The following is a 20053-nucleotide window of genomic DNA, read 5'->3' as shown; positions in this document are numbered from 1 at the left end:
TTGTTTCCTAGATCAATATGGTTCCCCCCCCCCCCTCTCCCACCTCCAAAAGTACAACAACAACAACAGTTTTTGTGTGTTTTGCTTACCTGTAAGAGGCCCTAAAAACAACTTTAAAACATAAATAACAAATTAAACTATTGAGGTTGCATTCATCTCAGATACAACAGCCATATGTTCAACCTTCGCTGAGTTTGATTTCCTGCCTGTACATGAAATAATATTTGTATTATTGGTTTAAATCCAAAGCTCTGCATAATCTTTGAACTGAAGGTACTTAAAAACAAAGCTTTAACATCCACATAAAAGCAAACCCAACTAAGAACAGCTCTTTTATGTAACGACATGCAAAAAGAATGCCAACATAATAACAAGAGCACCGCATAGCGGGTGCCATGCTCGGCTACGGGTGCAGTTTTGAATAAATAAAAGCTTTTCAGATTATTTCTTTTTACAGGTCACAGTGACCTTGACCTTTGACCTAGTGACCCCAAAATGGGTGTGGGGTGTAGAACTCATCAAGGTGCTTCTACATATGAAGTTAAATTTGTAGGTGGAAGCAATTTGATTTTAGAGCCAATGTTTAAAACCTTAACAAAATGATAAGGTTTTAGCACGACCCGGACGGCGGACGAGCTGGCTATGACAATACCTCGGGTTTTCTCCGAAAACGCCGAGCTAAAAATGACAATATTACTTATTTAAATGTACAAATATACCACTTTGTATGAAACTGAGTACAGAAATCTTAACTTTAAAATAATGAATACAGATACACTATGTCTGACCTGTGACTAATATCCTTTCTTGGCACATCTGGCAGACATGACTAGCTGCAATAACATATTTGGAATCATAGCTCAGCAGCTCAATGGTCAATTTCCTTAACGCTAGCTCACAATTCTATAAACAAATCTAAATCCACTTAAGTCTACTAATTATTACCTTTAATTTCTTGAAAACAATTAATTTTAATATGCAGTTTAGAATTGTCCATGCACACCAACACACAATTCTGTAAAATAATCTTAATTCACGTAGTCTACTAACTCCATTTTGCATACTCTTGTAAAACAACTTATTTTGCACATTAATGAATGAGGTAAATTATTTAATTGCTGTTTATTACATTTGTTTACATTTGTGTAAAACAAAATTTATCTGGTGTCTTTAATTCATATACTGTTCAGATGCTAAACATAGGTTAGTAATCTTAGATTATACCAGACACAAACATTAACAACACTTTACAACTCTGATACATATTTTGACATCCCTTAGAAAGTAAAATTTAATTTAAGTCCTTTCTTACTATAATCAAGTTTTAAAGGCGTCATTTCCAAACCTTAGATACTGATGAGGAGCAAACAGCATACAACCTGAACAGACTGCGAGTTACTTGCAGGCTGTTCTGGTTTTATGCTGTTTGAACATAGCCATTTTCACTTTGCTTCTGAGAGGGAAAGGGTTTAATGTTTGCATTGATTGAGTCACAGATGGATCAAGTTATCACAACATATCAAATACCTGGTACCAATACCAACAGAATATGTCTTAGAGATATATAAATATTTTTGTAATTTACATATTTTCACTAGCTAAACTTTCACTTCACTTAGAAAAAAAATTGCATCAAAGTCAATTCAATCAAGGCAATAAATTCATTGTGAAACTAGGAAAGCCAAGAACCTATGACATACTTTCCAATGAAATAGCTTTCTTCTGTGTTTTAATGAGTCGACCCATGAGACCAAAACTGTCGGCCACTAGAATTTTCTTGCAGCCTTCACGAAGAGAAATCTGTGAAAGAACACCAAATTAAAACAACTGCCCAGAGAAACATGGAAAATACACAAGTGTCCTCTCACAGGCTGCATTGATGACATTAGACCTTATAGGTTTGATTGTATTAACCTTTTTTAGAATCAAATAAAAAAGCATGATATAATACTAACACTTTGTTGTTTACATTACCAACAACTGTTAATCAAGATCATTTAATTTTCTGTTCCCTACACTACGCCAAGTTTTGATATGCAGGTTTGCATAGCCTCAACTATTTACTCCACACTAAGCTACTATTCTCCTTACATGTATTCACCCTCAACTATTTACTCCACACTAAGCTACTATTCTCCTTACATGTATTCACCCTCAACTATTTGCTCCACACTAAGCTACTATTCTCCTTACATGTATTCACCCTCAACTATTTACTCCACACTAAGCTACTATTCTCCTTACATGTATTCACCCTCAACTATTTGCTCCACACTAAGCTACTATTCTCCTTACATGTATTCACCCTCAACTATTTACTCCACACTAAGCTACTATTCTCCTTACATGTATTCACCAATATTTTATTTATATAAAATTTATTCCACACAAGGCTACTATTCTCTGTACACATATACACCAATGCTTTTTATCATAACTTCTGCAAATATATATTGATATTTAAATTAGTTCTCAAACGCCAAACGGGTACCCGAAACACCCCGGATCCGCAGGTAAAAAAAATACCAGCAGATCCGAGTCAAAGTTTCTGCAAAGATACTGGTTCCACAGGTGGAAGTAACGTACCCTGGATAGTATTGTTTTTTTTGTTTCTTTTTTAGGAGCCCAATATAGTCAAATAAATATATAAAATCATGTTTAATGAGAAAAAAATTGACAAAGAGCCATGAAAAAAAAATCCCCACCCTCTGATATTGGAATCATAACAAGGTCATTAACTAGACTTTATTATAGACCTGTCTTCGCGGGCCGCAATAATGTCAAAAATAGCTTTAATCAAAAGCATCCCTTAATCCTCCTATGGGCCATTGGACAACCTTTCAAAAAAAGTTCACTTAAAAAAAATCTGTCTAGCCGTTAACTCACAGTCGGTCGAAAACCGAGCAATATTTCGAGTCCGTTTGTCAACCCGAATAAATCTTCTACAGACTTTCAAACAATATTTTTGAGTTTTTGCCCCTTAATCGATAGCTCGCGTCCATTTGCTTTGAAACAACGAAGCGTGTCAAATAATGCATGCATATGCAACCACTTACCCATAAAAACTAATTCCAAAAGTTTATAATTTCTTTGCAACAACTGTTTTAAGTCTAAATTTGATTTACTTAAAAAAGAAAGTAGCCATCGCTCTTGAACCCGGCTTAGCAGTGAATTACACTGACAGAGCCAGGCACATAAATATCCAATCAACAACAACAACTATGTTTTAATAAATGTAAATAAATGAAAAATACTGATCATTCTGATTGTATTGGAATAAGTTTTGAGGGTTAAGTGGTTGCATATGCATGCATTATTTGACACGCCTCGTTGTTTTAAAGGAATAGGACGCGAGCTATCGATTAAGGGGCAAAAACTCAAAATTATTGTTTGAAAGTCTGTAGAAGATTTATTCGGGTTGACAAACGGACTCGAAATATTGCTCGGTTTTCGACCGACTGTGAGTTAACGGCTAGACAGATTTTTTTAAAGTGAACTTTTTTTGAAAGGTTGTCCAATTGCCCATAGGAGGATTAAGGGATGCTTTTGATTAAAGCTATTTTTGACATTATTGCGGCCCGCGAAGACAGGTCTATAATAAAGTCTAGTTAATGACCTTGTTATGATTCCAATATCAGAGGGTGGGGAATTTTTTTCATGGCTCTTTGTTAATTTTTTTCTCATTAAACATGATTTTATATATTTATTTGACTATATTGGGCTCCTAAAAAATATGAAAAATACTATCCAGGGTACGTTACTTCCCACCTGTGACTGGTTCGGGTCACAAGCTACGAAGTACAAGATTACATGTTGAACGTGTAGTCAAATCGTCACCCGTTATCAGTTTAAGCAGTGTTGTTATTACAAATAGTCATAAATGAATAAAAGTGACTCACCAAAAGCAGAAATGTCGAGTTTAATTTGTTATTCAGATCCCAAAATGTCGACGTTAAAAAACAAAACTTGTATTATAATATATATATTGACTTCAAAGTAGAAAAGGCAGTAAGAACTTACAGTTAATGTTATTTTGCTTCTCTCCTCAAAATAAGACAAGCTTTATTTTTGCTTGACAATTTGTTTTTCCTATACATGCACTTTTGATCGCTATTCCAAGTAATATTTAGGTTTGCCTAATAAGTTCAACAACGGTATTTGAACTTAATAGTTATATGCAGTTCAGTATTTCATTCATAATTAAATAAATCAAAATACAAAGTATACTATTCTAAACAATATACTTGAAAAACAGTTGAATATTTAAGAATGCCAAAACATGCTATGACAATTAATTTAGTTTTATTTTAATTAACTTATGTATTATCTGACCCGACCCGACCCGAACTTTCTAAGGTATTTTAATGTTGACCCGTCGACCCTGAACCGAAGAATATTTTTGACCTGTGTGAGCTCTAATTACAATGAGAATGTTTGTCACAGGCTGACAGAGGACAAAACTTGACACTCATGAACTAAAGGCCTAGTTTAAGCCTTCTTTATTAAGCTTGTTTAGATATATTTATTTAAGCTTGATTGCATTGAAAGCTTTACTGTTATTAAGAATATCAAGCCCATTTCATAGGTAGAACTTGAACCATTACTTGTGGTCTTTGCAGAGATTTTAAGAAAGCTCCCACAGTGGGGATCAAACTTGTGCCTTCCCAATCCCTAGGCGGACACCATATCCACAACACTTATAACACCTTTATTCAACACCAACCCCCCTAATCCTGTGCACTGAACCCTTTTTTTTAATCATGATGGGGTCAAAGTGTAGTGACTTTTATCAGCAATAATCAATTTACACGAAACAATAAAGTTAAACAATTATAAGTAACGTTAGAAAAAAATAGTACATAAAGATAAAACTGTTTAAGGTCAATCAAGACACTGAAGGGAATAATCCATTGAGAGGCCAGATATTCGTTAATTAAAGCCTTTAAGTCTAGTTTTTCCTAACAGTCTGTGTATATGAAGATAATAGTCACATATATTCTTAAAACAAAGCCTTTAAGCCTAGTTTTTCCTCAATAGTCTGTGTATATGAAGATAATAGTCACAGATATTCTTAAAACAAAGCCTTGAAGCCTAGTTTTTCCTCAATAGTCTGTGTAAGTAAAGATTATAGTTACATATATTCCTAAAATAAGGCCTTAAAGACCAATTTTTCCAAGAGATGCCTTGAATGTCTGTGTACCTGGAGGTTGTAGTCTTGTAGGATTTTAACGAGGGAATCTCTAAGGCCTGGTATCTCCATTCCTGTCCGGATTTTGTCGATCAGTTGAGTGGGGTCCACATGTGTACCAATGTTGTTCAAAAGACCACGAATGAAGTCTGGAAGTAACAATTGGATCCATCTCCATATAAAAGTTGTATGTCAGAGTAAATCACAAAATTGCACATGTTCCATACGTTGACAAGCGATAGTGTCCTCAAAAATTAGTAGCATCAAACATGCAATAAATCTATTTTGTTAACATAATGCTAACTGTTTGCATCAACAATTATAAGTGATGAAACGAAAGCTAAACTTCATCTTCAAAGTTTATTTGTTATCATGAAAAAGCACTTTCTATAATTAACTGGTGTATTATAAAACAACAGAAATATACTTCATCTGCCGAGGGCGTTCATGCATAAAGAAGGTACATGTATTATTTTCAAAATGACACACTAAAATACTGTTTAATGCTTATTGTTACATCACAATGATGATATAATATTTAAGTTTAATGAGGTTGTCATAATAGCGTTATTGGAATAGAGTTGGTAAACTTAATTTTTGAGTCTGATTAATGTGTTAACATTTTTCTTAGAAATATATAACTGGCAACATCCAGGTTGTTATGGGTCTGGTAGTATCTAAATTATAAGGGGACTGGAAGTATCCAGTTGGACAGGAAACTGGCAATATCCTGTTTAAAAGGGAACTGGCAGTATACCGTTTGAAACGGCCACACATTTGTTAGAAAACATTGAACATATTAACATTTTTTTAGAGAAAGTTGTTGCTGTTTTCAACAGTATTTAAGACATATCATGGACATCAGAGAAACAATATACACTTTGTAAGGGTCAGCAGGTTTACTAGTACTCGATTTTGCAGTGTCAGCAGGTTTACTAGTACTTGCTTTCCAAGGTCAGCTGGTTTACTAGTACTGGCTTTTCCAAGGTCAGCTGGTTTACTATTTTCGCTTTCCAGGGTCAGCAGGTTTACTAGTACTCACTTTACAGGGTCAGCTGGTTTACTAGTACTCGCTTTCCAGGGTCAGCTGGTTTACTAGTACTCGCTTTCCAGGGTCAGCAGGTTTACTAGTACTCGCTTTCCAGGGTCAGCTGGTTTACTAGTACTCGCTTTCCAGGGTCAGCTGGTTTACTAGTACTCGCTTTCCAGGGTCAGCTGGTTTACTAGTACTCGCTTTCCAGGGTCAGCTGGTTTACTAGTACTCGCTTTCCAGGTTAAGCTGGTTTACTAGTACTCGCTTTCCAGGGTCAGCAGGTTTACTGGTACTTGCTTTCCAGGGTCAGCAGGTTTACTAGTACTTGCTTTCCAGGGTCGGCAGGTCTACTAGTACTTGCTTTCCAGGGTCAGCAGGTTTACTAGTACTTGCTTTCCAGGGTCAGCAGGTCTACTGTTACTCGCTTTCCAGGGTCAGCAGGTTTACTAGTGCTCGCTTTCCAGGGTCAGCAGGTTTACTAGTACTTGCTTTCCAGGGTCAGCAGGTCTACTAGTACTCGCTTTCCAGGGTCAGCTGGTTTACTAGTACTCGCTTTCCAGGGTCAGCAGGTCTACTAGTACTCGCTTTCCAGGGTCAGCAGGTTTACTAGTGCTCGCTTTCCAGGGTCAGCAGGTTAACTAGTACTTGCTTTCCAGGGTCAGCAGGTTTACTAGTACTTACTTTCCAAGGTCAGCAGTTTTACTAGTTCTCCCTTTTCCATTGTCAGCAATTTTACTAGTACTCGCTTTCCAGGGTCAGCAGGTTTACTAGTGCTCACTTTCCAGGGTCAGTTGGTTTACTAGTACTCGCTTTCCAGGGTCAGCAGGTTAACTAGTACTTGCTTTCCAGGGTCAGCAGGTTTACTAGTACTAACTTTTCAAGGTCAGCAGTTTTACTAGTTCTCCCTTTTTCAGTGTCAGCAGGTTTACTAGTATTTGCTTTCCAGGGTCAGCAGGTTTACTAGTACTTTCTTTCCAAGGTCAGCAGTTTTACTAGTTCCCCCTTTTCCATTGTCAGCAGGTTTACTAGTATTCGCTTTCCAGGGTCAGCTGGTTTACTAGTACTCGCTTTCCAGGGTCAGCAGGTCTACTAGTACTCGCTTTCCAGGGTCAGCAGGTTTACTACTACTTACTTTCCAAGGTCAGCAGGTTTACTAGTAATTGCTTTCCAATGTCAACAGGTTTAATAGTCCTCACTTTTCCGGGATCAGCAGGTATACTAGTACTCGCTTTTCAGGGTTAGCAGGTTTACTTGTACTCGCTTTTCCAGGGACAGCAGGTCTACTCGCACTCGCTTTTCAGGGTCAGCAGGTCTACTAGAACTCGCTTTCCAAAGTCAGCAGGTTTACTAGTACTTGCTTTCCATTGTCAGCCGGTTTACTAGTACTTGCTTTCAATTGTCAGCAGGTTTATTAGTACCGGTTACTTACTTTTCCAGGGTCAGCTGGTTTACTAGTACTTGCTTTTCCACGGTAAGTAGGTTTACTAGTACAGTGTACTCGCTTTCCAAGGTCAGCAGGTTTACTAGAACTTGCTTTTCAATTTTCAGCAGATTTACTGGTACTCGCTTTTCCAGGATCAGCAGGTGTACTAGTACTTGCTTTTTTAAGTCAGCAGGTTTACTAGTACTAACTTTCCAGGGTCATAAGGTTTACTAGAACTCGCTTTCCAAGGTCAGCAGGTTTACTAGTACTCAGTTTTCAAAGTCAGCAGGTTTACTAATACTCGCTTTCCAGGGTCAGCAGGTTTACTTGTACTCGCTTTCCAGGGTCAGCAGACTCATTTTTGAAGGTCAGCAAGTTTACTAGTACTTACTTTTGCAGGGTCAGCATGTTTACTAGTACTCGCTTTCCATTGTTAGCAGGTTAACTAATACTCACTTTTCCAGGGTCAGCAGGTTTACTAGTACTTGCTTTCCAAGGTCAGCAGATTTACTAGTACTTGCTTTTCCACGGTCAGCAGGTTTACTAATACTTGCTTTCCAAGGTCAGCAGGTTTACTAGTTCCCGCTTTTCCAGGGTCAGCAGGTCTATTTGTAACTCCTTTCCAAGGTCAGCAGGTTTACTAGTACTTGCTTTCCAAAGTCAGCAGATTAACTTGTACTTGCTTTTCAAGGGTCAGCAGACCTACTGGTACTTGCTTTCCATTTTCAGCTGGTTTACTAGTACTCGCTTTCACGTGTCAGCAGATTTACTATTATTCTCTTTACCAGGGTCTGCAGGTTTATTAGTTTTTCAAAGGTCAGCAGGTTTACTAGTTCTCGCTTTTCCAGGGTCAGCAGGTTTACTAGTACTCGCTTTTCTAAGGTCAGTATGTTTACTAGTACTTGCTTTCCATTGTCAGCAGGTTTACTAGTACTCGCTTTCCAGGGTCAGCAGGTTTACTAGTACTTGCTTTCCAAGGTCAGCAGTTTTACTAGTTCTCCCTTTTCCAGGGTCAGCAGGTTTACTAGAACTCGCTTTCCAAGGTCAGCAGATTTACTATTATTCTCTTTACCAGGGTCAGCAGGTTTACTAGCTTTTCAAAGGTCAGCAGTTTTACTAGTTCTCGCTTTTCCAGGGTCAGCAGGTTTACTAGTACTCGCTTTCCAGGGTCAGCAGGTTTACTAGTACTCGCTTTCCAGGGTCAGCAGGTTTACTAGTACTCGCTTTCCAGGGTCAGCAGGTTAACTAGTACTCGCTTTCCAGGGTAAGCATGTTTACTAGTTCTCCCTTTTTCAGGGCCAGCAGGTTTACTAGTACTTGCTTTCCATGGTCAGCAGGTTTACTAGTACTTGCTTTCCAGGGTCAGCAGGTTTACTAGTACTCGCTTTCCAGGGTCAGCAGGTTTACTAGTACCGCCTTTCCAGGGTCAGCAGGTTTACTAGTGCTTGCTTTCCATTGTCAGCAGGTTTACTAGTACTCGCTTTTCAGGGTCAGCAGGTTTACTAGTACTTGCTTTCCAAGGTCAGCAGGTTTACTAGTACTTGCTTTCCAGGGTCAGCAGGTTTACTAGTTCTCCCTTTTCCAGGGCCAGCAGGTTTACTAGTACTTGCTTTCCAAGGTCAGCAGGTTTACTAGAACTTGCTTTCCAGGGTCAGCAGGTTTACTAGTACCCGCTTTCCAAGGTCAGCAGTTTTACTAGTTCTCCCTTTTCCAGGGTTAGCCGGTTTACTAGTTCTCCCTTTTCCAGGGTCAGCAGGTTTACTAGTACTCGCTTTCCAGGGTCAGCAGGTTTACTAGTACTTGCTTTCCAGGGTCAGCAGGTTTACTAGTACTTGCTTTTCAGGGTCAGCAGGTTTACTAGTACTTGCTTTCCAAGGTCAGCAGATTTACTAGTACTTGCTTTCAATAGTCAGCAGGTTTACTAGTACTCGCTTTCCAGGGTCAGCAGGTTTACTAGTACTTGCTTTCCAAGGTCAGCAGTTTTACTAGTTCTCCCTTTTCCAGGCTCAGCAGGTTTACTAGTACTCGCTTTTCTAAGGTCAGCATGTTTACTAGTACTTGCTTTCCATTGTCAGCAGGTTTACTAGTACTCGCTTTCCAGTGTCAGCAGATTTTCTAGTACTTGCTTTCCAAGGTCAGCAGGTTTACTAGTTCTCCCTTTTCCAGGGTCAGCAGGTTTACTAGAACTTGCTTTTCCAGTGTCAGCAGGTCTACTAGTACTCGCTTTTCCAGTGTCAGCAGGTTTACTAGTTCTCGCTTTTCCAAGGTCAGCAGGTCTACTAGTACTCGCTTTCCATTGTCAGCAGGTTTACTGGTACTCGCTTTTCCAGTGTCAGCAGGTCTACTAGAACTCGCTTTTCCAGTGTCAGAAGGTCTACTAGTACTCGCTTTTCCAGTGTCAGCAGGTTTACTAGTACTCGCTTTTCCAGTGTCAGCAGGTTTACTTGTGCTTGCTTTCCAGTGTAAGCAGGTCTACTAGTACTCGCTTTTCCAAGGTCAGCAGGTTTACTGGTACTTGCTTATCCAGGTTCAGCTGGTTTACTAGTACTAAGTGCGCATCTGTGTGTCAGTAACTGTAAGATGCCCTTCTTGAATCAAAGACAGGGGGGGGGGGGGGGATTTCATGAGCATCGCCAAACAAATCATGTGGTTGAGCTGAGTATTTAATCTTTGATTCTTTGATTTGTAGTCCAATGCAACAAACATTAAGGATTCTATCTAAACTCACATATCCCTAATTCCCTAATTTCAAGCAATTTTACTACCAGATTTGATATCAGTAATTGCAATCTCCTGGTCTTACTGAGTGCATGTTACTCACTTGGTTTGTCCAGAGAGTGTTGAATGAGGTCGTCCCACAGCTCCTGGTCGTTGTTTTCCTTGCAGAATTCTATGGCATGGTCCACATCTCCTAACTCGTCTGTGATCAGCTGTAAGGCTTGCTTCACATTACCCATCCGGCCTGGGAACAGAAACAGTTTATATCACTTAGTATTATAGTATAGCAGATACACTGATGTGTCTAGGTAACATTTTTTACAAAGAAGTTTTCATGGACAATTGCTATTTTTTCTTACACAAGCAGAGCATGAAAGATCCAAAAAATTTTTAACTTCTCTCTGTGAAAAGGGGGTTATATGAATGTGCCTAAAGAGCCGTCCCAGATTAGCCGGTTCAGTCCGCACAGGCTTCTCGTGGACCATACTTTCCACTTCTATTGTATTTTACGTTTGAAGGAAGAGGCTTCTTAAAGAAAATGCAGTTTAGGAGGAAAGAGTCGACCTTGATTATCCTGGGCACACTGCACCGGCTATTCTGGGACGAAACTTTAAGCACATGGATTTAACTCCCTTTCCTGAGATAGCAACACATACAATTGTTCCAATGATAGTACCCAGTAAAAAGACCTGCTCCCGTCTGAACTGCCTGGTTCCCACTTCCTCTAGAGCCATATCCAGGGGGTAAGGGACACTACTCTTCAGAAAGGGAAGTAACTTTGGGGGGTCAAACTCTGCGTACAGTTTCACCATGTTTCCAGCATACGGGAGGATGTACTGATTGTCTACCAGCGACAACTTGTGCAGGTACTGAAAAGAAATATATACGTCTTATTAAGTTAACTGTATTTATTATTTAACATACAAATTAACATTGGGTTTACACATACATACACTGAATGCATTCAAAAGAACTTAAACTTTTTTGATTAAATATGCTAAGTAAAAATGTATGGTATTAACAACTGAATTTTGTACAGCAAAATTAGTACCATAATCTAATGAGAAAATAAAAAGGCATGAAAAACGCTTTCTATGGTGATCTTAACTTAAATTAACATAAATGAATACAATCCATTGTTTCATAGCAACAAAACTATATACAATGTTAATGTATTTTGTATACATGAATAACAATTTTCATAACTTACCACATACAAGTATTTTGGGCTCTTCTCTAACTGTCGCACTACCTTGTCAATCTGTTAATATATAGGTGAATATATATGAGTGTACAAAATAAAGAGACAACATTCAAATATGAATTTGAATGAAGGAATGAAGAAATTACTGAATTAATGGATATTATAGATTCAGAATGCTAGAGCACAATATATAACTACCATCTTAATCAACAATAAGAGTTGAATTGGAGTAATGGAATTTTCAGTTACCCTTTAATAATGAGACGGTGTGTTTTGAACAGTTCTAAAAACTGTTAGCCGGAGACTTCTTAAACCCTTTTCCACTCAAAAGCAAAGTCAAAATGGCTTTGTGCAACCAGCATAAAACCAGACCAGCCTGCAAGTAACTCGCAGTCTCTTCAGGTTTTATGCTGTATGCTGCTCATCAGTATCTAAGGGTTGGAAATGAAGCCTTAAAAGCTAGAATCCAGTAAGAAAGTTCTTTAATTAAATATACCTTTCTAAGGCACTACAAATGCGTGAAAACACGTTTCTAAGTGGTAAAGGGTTAAGGTGTTCATAGTTATAAGTGTATTTTTGTAAACTAGCCAAGGTATTATTGGGAACAAATTGTCAGACCAATTTTCATGAAGATTGGTCAGTACAATAACCTGTAAGCTGCTGTAACCTGTTGAGATTAATTAAACAGCCTTTGACTTCATGGAGACCTAGTTTTGTAATAAACATAAGTAAATGTAAAACTTGGATTTAAATAACAGGGGGGGATGCAAATAGAAACTAAAACTTGTAATTGTAGTGATAAATCCCCCCCCCATATTCCATTTGACAATATGTAGCAATTTGAAGCAATGAAAATGGCAAGTTTTGACCCATGGCTGTATCAGATGAGAAGATTGTTAATTTGCACTATATCTTTGTAAACAATTTAACCCCCTGGGCTTGGCCATTTAAGACTCTCTGGGTCATGATTTGATGAAACTAAGTAGGGGCCAATATACTATGTGACATTACAAATATTTGTACATCTGGATGTTCTAGTTTCAAATATTAATATTGTTGCTAATAGAGCTTACAAAATCATTAATATTGTAACTGAAATTACACGTTGAAAAAGGGGCAAAACTTTTGTAATGTTTAACTTTATACGGCCAAATTCACACATGCACAACTTCATATAAAAAAGAGCAATTCCTGCAGATTAAAATAATGTTTCTTGAAAATTGTAGGCGAATACCTGCTGACAAGTTTGTGTCTACTAACAGACCGACTGAACAACAGACAGACAGACAGACGGAGGGGCGGGCAGGCGGACGGACAGGCGGGCGGGCAGGCAGACACACAGACAGAGACAGACAGACAGACAGACAGACAGACAGACAGACAGACAGACAGACAGACAGACAGACAGACAGACAGACAGACAGACAGACAGACAGACAGACAGACAGACAGACAGACAGACAGACAGACAGACAGACAGACTGACTGACTGACTGACTGACTGATGAACAGACAGACAGGCAGGAAGGCAGACAGGAATGCATGCAGACAGACAGACATATAGACAGACAGGCAGACAGACAGACTGACTGACTGATGAACAGACAGACAGACAGAGAGGCAGGCAAACAGACAGACAGACAGGCAGGCAAACAGACAGACAGACTGACAGACTTCCATGGTTCCAACATACCACTCTTTGTAATTGGGAATATATAGCCAATTGCTGATTATAAATATAACATTTTCATACTAAATATATCTTTAAACAACATTTATGACCCTTTCAACCTACAGGTATTTTGTCTATGTTGTCCATAAGCATCTTGACAGCGTTCTCCTCGTCAAACTCCATGAGCTGCACAATCTTGTCACTGACGTTCTCAAACAGGCTGTACTTGTTTATCAGCAGGAACACGTCCTTGTGCTTCAACCTGGAGCACAGAAGCAGGTGTAATAGTTATAAACAGTGCACTATCAGCAGGAACACATCATCATGCTTTAGCCTGGAGTACAGAAGGAATAGTAAAATAGTTAGAATCAGTGCACTCTAAGAAGCTGTGTTACTTTTCAACAGGCTGTGTATCAGCAGGAAAACATTCTTGTGCTTTAACCTGTAGTATGAAGGCATCAGTAGTTGAAACAAAACAATCTGGCACTCTAGTAAGCTTTGTATGTATGTCTTCAAAAGGCTTTACTTGTTTATCAGCACAATCATGTCCTTGCGTTTCAACCTAAAGAACAGACGCAAGGGCATTTGATATAAACTTGACAATGCTTTGTATGTAAATTTTCAAAACGCTGTACTTGTTCATCAGCCTAAACATGCCATTGTGCTTCAACCTAAGCTGATAAAAACACCCATTAAATACAATTGTTAGAAATAGCAAAACAATAGTTAAAAATGGCATGGCTACAGTAAACAAAAGGGCCTGAAAGGCCCAAAGTCGCTCACCTGAGATAAAAAGAAATGACCTGTTCTTTGCAGCCCAAGATATCAATGGAACAAATGTTCTAACCAAGTATCATGAAGAATGAACAACAAATGGCCCCTTGGCGGCCATGTTTTTTTAACAGACATGAACCATTTTTGAACTCTTCCAAGATATGTCCAAATTTCATAAAGATTGGGAAAAAAATGTTTCTTCTAGACTGTTCACATGTTGTCACTATATACATATTAAAAAAAACTGCCCCACTCCCTGGCGGCCATGTTTTTTCACTGATTACGACCATTTTCAAACTCGTCCCAGACATCCACATAACTAATGTTTTGAAAAAATTTCATGATGATTAGGCAAAACATGTGACTTCTAGTGTTCACAAGCTTTTTTACTATATAAATATAAGGAAAAAGACCGCCCCCCCCCTGGCGGCCATGTTTTTTTACCGATCCAAACCATTATCGAACTCAACTGTCCTATCCAGGTGTGGTAGTGCGGTCTCCTTCGCTTACGCAAATGAACCGGTCACCGGACGGTTACAAGTTATGTAACTTTGTAAGCACTTATGTAATGCGGAAATATTTATTTGACAAACTCTTATTTCCAGTCAGGATGAATATCCTGACTGGTTGTAAGTAAATTACCTAAGAAGTTCAGTCAGGGACGCCTAAATACACTCAAAGAAAGTAAAAACCAAGGCAGCTTTAACAAAAAATAACTAATTTTTATTCCAAGAACTCGGAAAATGAAGAACAATGACAGAAAATTAAGAACAGGTACAAGCCAAGTCTAAAGAATCTAAGCATCGTTACAAAAATGAACAACATACAGCAAATACCTTAATGAATGTAAAAAGAAGTTCAAAATCTGTCAAAAAAACTGATATAAATATAAGTTACTGTTAGTCTAGAAAGTGCTTCAAAAATCTAGTTTACAAAATAGGTCTAATTTAATCTAAAGAACAATATTTATGGAGATTAGGAAACTTCAGTGAATCAAATGTAAAAAATAAGAAAAATTTACTGCAGTTATTGCAATAGAATAGAGTCTTTCTTATTTAGAAAATGCCAAATAAAAATATCCTAAATAATAAGAATAATTTAGAAAATAATGCCAAAATGTCTTGATGCTGGTGTTAAAAATAATTTAGAGTTTAATTATTTCAAAATTCAAACCTTTTTCAAGAGCTGTTAACTTTTCAAGAAAGCATCAAGAGGTGGTTAATCAGCCCAAACAGCTTATTTTATACAGTTCAGAAGAGATCAATGGCAGAGTAGTCAATTTTCCCTCAGAACAGTGCATTTATCAATGATCAATATCTTCCCAAATTCCAGAGCAGAACTAATCAAAGCGCTGAAGGCACTGAAGATGTTCGCTATTGCACAATTTAACACGCAATTAATTTTTCAAAATCAATCGCAAGTTGGAAATGAACACACACCATTCAACTTTATAAAGTGTGTGTCATAGCGCACGGGTCGAGTTTTGTGTGCACTTTTTATAATCCTTATTATTTCATAGAAATAACTTACCGGTAGACAAAATAAAAACAACATGCTTTTTGGAAGTTCTGAAAGCAAATGTGACGGACGGACAGACGGACAGATAGTCAAATTACTATATGCCACTCTACAGGGGGCATAAAAATGTGTTGCCACATCCTGAAATTTAATTTTAAAATAAGCCACATATTTGTGGTGTTTTTGGTTCAAATATAAACCACTCACCTTCTACCACCACATTTATCCATTCTGTGTCAACGTGTAGAACTTCATACCTATCACATGCTTTCTTGTCATATTACACAATAAATAATAAATACCACACCCTACAGAAGCTGATTCAACTTTTTATTAACGGTCTAAATGGTTACGACATAAATTAATCATCCTTGGACAGACATTATGTTGTATTATCCTCTATGGGAAAAATATAGTGTCATTTTGAGTTCAATTATTAAATTCCATATATATTATCCAGATATGATATCAGTACAAACCCAAAGATTGTAACACTATTAACTTCATTTTAAAGCTTAGTATGAATAGAAAAAAACGTTTAAAAACAACCTGCTATACATTTCTTGAAATACAGTTACAAGCAATATTATTCGGAAGGAAAACAGAAAAATCAAGAACAACAATATACATTACCTCACATATATTGCAAGAGCCTTGTCAAATTCTTTTTTGTAACTGTGCCTGGAGAATATAAAATAGAACTACTGTATAACATTCATACATTAGTTATAATGTGCAATTCTTTATCAAACATGAAGGTTTTTATTTCAATTAAAAGCTGATAAAATATAACTTAGTGATTAATCAACAGCGCCATTGTTAACTCTTTCAGTTCTGGAACCGAATTTTGAAGGCCTTTGCAAACAGTTTGGATCCAGATGAGACACCACAGAATGTGGTGTCTCATCAGGATCCAAACTGTTTGCTATTCTGATAGAACTCTTTGAAAAAAATCGAAGAAAATGATAATTATAGAAATTCAGCAGACGACATTTTAGCAGTCAACAAATTTCCCAGCATGCAAAGGGTTAATTAGTAGGCTGGTAAGGAGCTACACTGCTTACTAATGAGACTGCAAAACTTTGCATACTTTACAGCAGACAGAGTCACTCCTTACCAGACCAAATGACTTTGCATACTTTACAGCAGACAGAGTCACTCCTTACCAGACCACATGACTTTGCATGCTGCAGACAGAGTCACTCCTTACCAGACTGCATGACTTTGCATGCTGCAGACAGAGTCACTCCTTACCAGGCCGCATGACTTTGCATGCTGCAGACAGAGTCACTCCTTACCAGACCGCATGACTTTGCATTCTGCAGACAGAGTTACTCCTTACCAGACCGCATGACTTTGCATTCTGCAGACAGAGTCACTCCTTACCAGACAGCATGACTTTGCATCCTGTAGACAGAGTCACTCCTTACCAGACTGCATGACTTTGCAGGCTGCAGACAGAGTCACTCCTTACCAGACCGCATGACTTTGCAGGCTGCAGACAGAGTCACTCCTTACCAGACAGCATGACTTTGCATGCTGCAGACAGAGTCACTCCTTACCAGACCGCATGACTTTGCATGCTGCAGACAGAGTCACTCCTTACCAGACCGCATGACTTTTCATGCTGCAGACAGAGTCACTCCTTACCAGACAGCATGACTTTGCATCCTGCAGACAGAGTCACTCCTTACCAGACAGCATGACTTTGCATGCTGCAGACAGAGTCACTCCTTACCAGACAGCATGACTTTGCATGTTGCAGACAGAGCCACTCCTTACCAGACAGCATGACTTTGCATCCTGCAGACAGAGTCACTCCTTACCAGACCAAATGACTTTGCATGCTGCAGACAGAGTCACTCCTTACCAGACAGCATGACTTTGCATGCTGCAGACAGAGTCACTCCTTACCAGACCGCATGACTTTGCATTCTGCAGACAGAGTTACTCCTTACCAGACCGCATGACTTTGCATGCTGCAGACAGAGTCACTCCTTACCAGACAGCATGACTTTGCATGCTGCAGACAGAGTCACTCCTTACCAGACAGCATGACTTTGCATCCTGCAGACAGAGTCACTCCTTACCAGACAGCATGACTTTGCATGCTGCAGACAGAGTCACTCCTTACCAGACAGCATGACTTTGCATGCTGCAGACAGAGTCACTCCTTACCAGACAGCATGACTTTGCATGCTGCAGACAGAGTCACTCCTTACCAGACAGCATGACTTTGCATGCTGCAGACAGAGTCACTCCTTACCAGACTGCATGACTTTGCATGCTGCAGACAGAGTCACTCCTTACCAGACAGCATGACTTTGCATGCTGCAGACAGAGTCACTCCTTACCAGACAGCATGACTTTGCATGCTGCAGACAGAGTCACTCCTTACCAGACAGCATGACTTTGCATGCTGCAGACAGAGTCACTCCTTACCAGACAGCATGACTTTGCATGCTGCAGACAGAGTCACTCCTTATCAGACCGCATGACTTTGCAGGCTACTCTGGAGCTACAATTGTCATATAAGGCATAAGACCCTTTTTTGCATGATGCCGCAAATATAACGCAATTTGCTTAAAAACACAACAATAGTGCGCCTATCATACAGTTCAGCCAACGCCTGGAGGAGAGGCTTGTTGCTGCGATCATTGTCCATCTTGTCCAACACGGCCTTGATGATGGTCTGCACGTTGTAGATTGCATGGGGCCACTCCTTGACCAGCTGCAGGAATGTCTGCAGCAAGAACAGCGCCTGAATTTACTTAACAATTCTAAGACTTAAAGCCTCTATTACACTCAAAATCAACACAAATTCCGTAAAGTATTGCATAAAATAAAGTTAAACAATTAAAAATCATTGTTCCTTATGGCAATTGCTGAAATTTTATCGCCAAAATAGATGTTTGTAGATACAAAATGCTTATTTTTAGTATTTTTTGAATATTTAATGCCATTTTAATTTCCCTCAACGATATCTATTCATACAACAAATGGCACCATTTTAGTGTTAATGTGTTGTATGAATAGATATATTTGCAGGAAATTAAAATGGAATTAATTGTGTCACAAATAAATAAAAACGAGCATTTTGTATCTACAAAAATCTATGTAATCATACCACATCTAGCTTTGACATTGTGGCTATTTCTATATGGAACACTGATTGTTTAGGTGTTAACTTTATTTTACGAAATACTTTACTAAATTTTCGTTGATTTTGAGCATTACAGAGGCTTTAATGCTTAAAATAGAGGATATTCCTATAACTTTAAAGTACTAAAACTACTTGAAAGTCAAGTCATGCGTGGCTGAAAGCACCTTTCACCTTCTTTAAAAACTATATTTTAATAGTATAAGCACCATATTTAAGCCTCTATTTATGCAATCTCTGTAGTATTTTTATTGAGCAAATGACTACTTTCTACTCATAGAGCTAACAATGGCTTGGTAAATAAGGGCTAAAGTGTGACAGTGTGTCTGGCATTGTTGCAACTGAGCATAGCCAGCTATGATTGTCAGAAAAAGCTGGAGCATTGTGTCACAGTGTGTCTGTTATTCTTGCAACTGTGTATGGCAAAATAACCTTGTTAAGTATATCTGCATCATGAACAGGTGTGACAGTGTCGCAGGCATTGTTGCAATTGAGCATAGCAAGTTAACATTGTCAGAAAATCAAGTTTAATGCTTTAGACATCGAGTGAAACTGGATATAATGGGTAAACATTATGAGTACTATTGCCAACACTAAGACTGTATAGTTTTAGTGCTTTAAAAATGAGTGAAACATGGTATAATGGGTTAACATTTGCATCACCATTGTCAGAATCATTACTGTATGTATACTTTAGAGCTGTATTGTTTAATGTATAGGTTTAACTAGGAATAATTGGTCAACATTCTTGAAATCATGATTTAAAAGCTATATATACTTGAATCATTGTGTACACACCAGTCTTACTGACCTGTGTACTTACGCAAAAGGAATTGTGGGTAGCATTTCTAATACGTGAAAAGTGAAAGCGAAAGTAGGTCAGGTAATCTTGCTTCTAATAATTGCTATCAGCCTTTGTAGAGATTCAAAATCACATTTAAACATAATAAAATAACATTTCTTTAAACAATATTCAGTTTTAAACACACAATAACACAATATTTTTCTATCATTATTAACATTTTCATTCCTACGCAGAACTACTTTGGCGGAAGCATCATTCCCCAAACCAGGGGAATGTGATGCGTCTTAGTATAGAGGTGACAATAATAACGTAGTGACGTCACCATCTATGTAAAGAATGATATTTGAATAACATTTTTTCAATGATAAATGTGGTAAACAACTACAAGTTGTATGGTTTCTAGCATGAACAAGAGCACCGCATAACGGGTGTCACGCTCAGCTGCGAAAGATTGTCAAATTATTTATTTTTTTAGAGGTCACAGTGACCTTGACCTTTGACCTAGTGACCTAAAATGGGTGTGGCGTGTAGAACTCATCAAGGTGCATCTACATATGA

The 20053-nt window shown here is 38.2% G+C and overlaps 1 protein-coding gene across 50 annotated transcripts in view; it reads right to left on the bottom strand.

The window, feature by feature from the left end:
- LOC127854934 (vacuolar protein sorting-associated protein 41 homolog) overlaps window positions 1–20053 on the bottom strand; it is a 57405-nt gene that overhangs the window by 9103 nt on the left and 28249 nt on the right. For all 50 annotated transcript variants that reach the window (XM_052390108.1, XM_052390107.1, XM_052390106.1 and 47 more), the window contains exons 17-25: window positions 18146–18273; window positions 16164–16211; window positions 13362–13500; window positions 11573–11623; window positions 11039–11231; window positions 10466–10606; window positions 5201–5337; window positions 1701–1800; window positions 789–833 (exon numbers count right to left, since the gene is read on the bottom strand). In XM_052390108.1, the coding sequence (XP_052246068.1) occupies window positions 789–833; window positions 1701–1800; window positions 5201–5337; window positions 10466–10606; window positions 11039–11231; window positions 11573–11623; window positions 13362–13500; window positions 16164–16211; window positions 18146–18273 (982 nt within the window). The remainder of the gene's footprint in view (window positions 1–788; window positions 834–1700; window positions 1801–5200; window positions 5338–10465; window positions 10607–11038; window positions 11232–11572; window positions 11624–13361; window positions 13501–16163; window positions 16212–18145; window positions 18274–20053) is intronic.

Source organism: Dreissena polymorpha, chromosome 13 (genome assembly GCF_020536995.1).
Source record: "Dreissena polymorpha isolate Duluth1 chromosome 13, UMN_Dpol_1.0, whole genome shotgun sequence".
Classification (NCBI taxonomy): domain Eukaryota; kingdom Metazoa; phylum Mollusca; class Bivalvia; order Myida; family Dreissenidae; genus Dreissena; species Dreissena polymorpha.
Note: the sequence above shows the minus strand (reverse complement) of the source record. Positions and strands in the feature narration are given on the sequence as shown.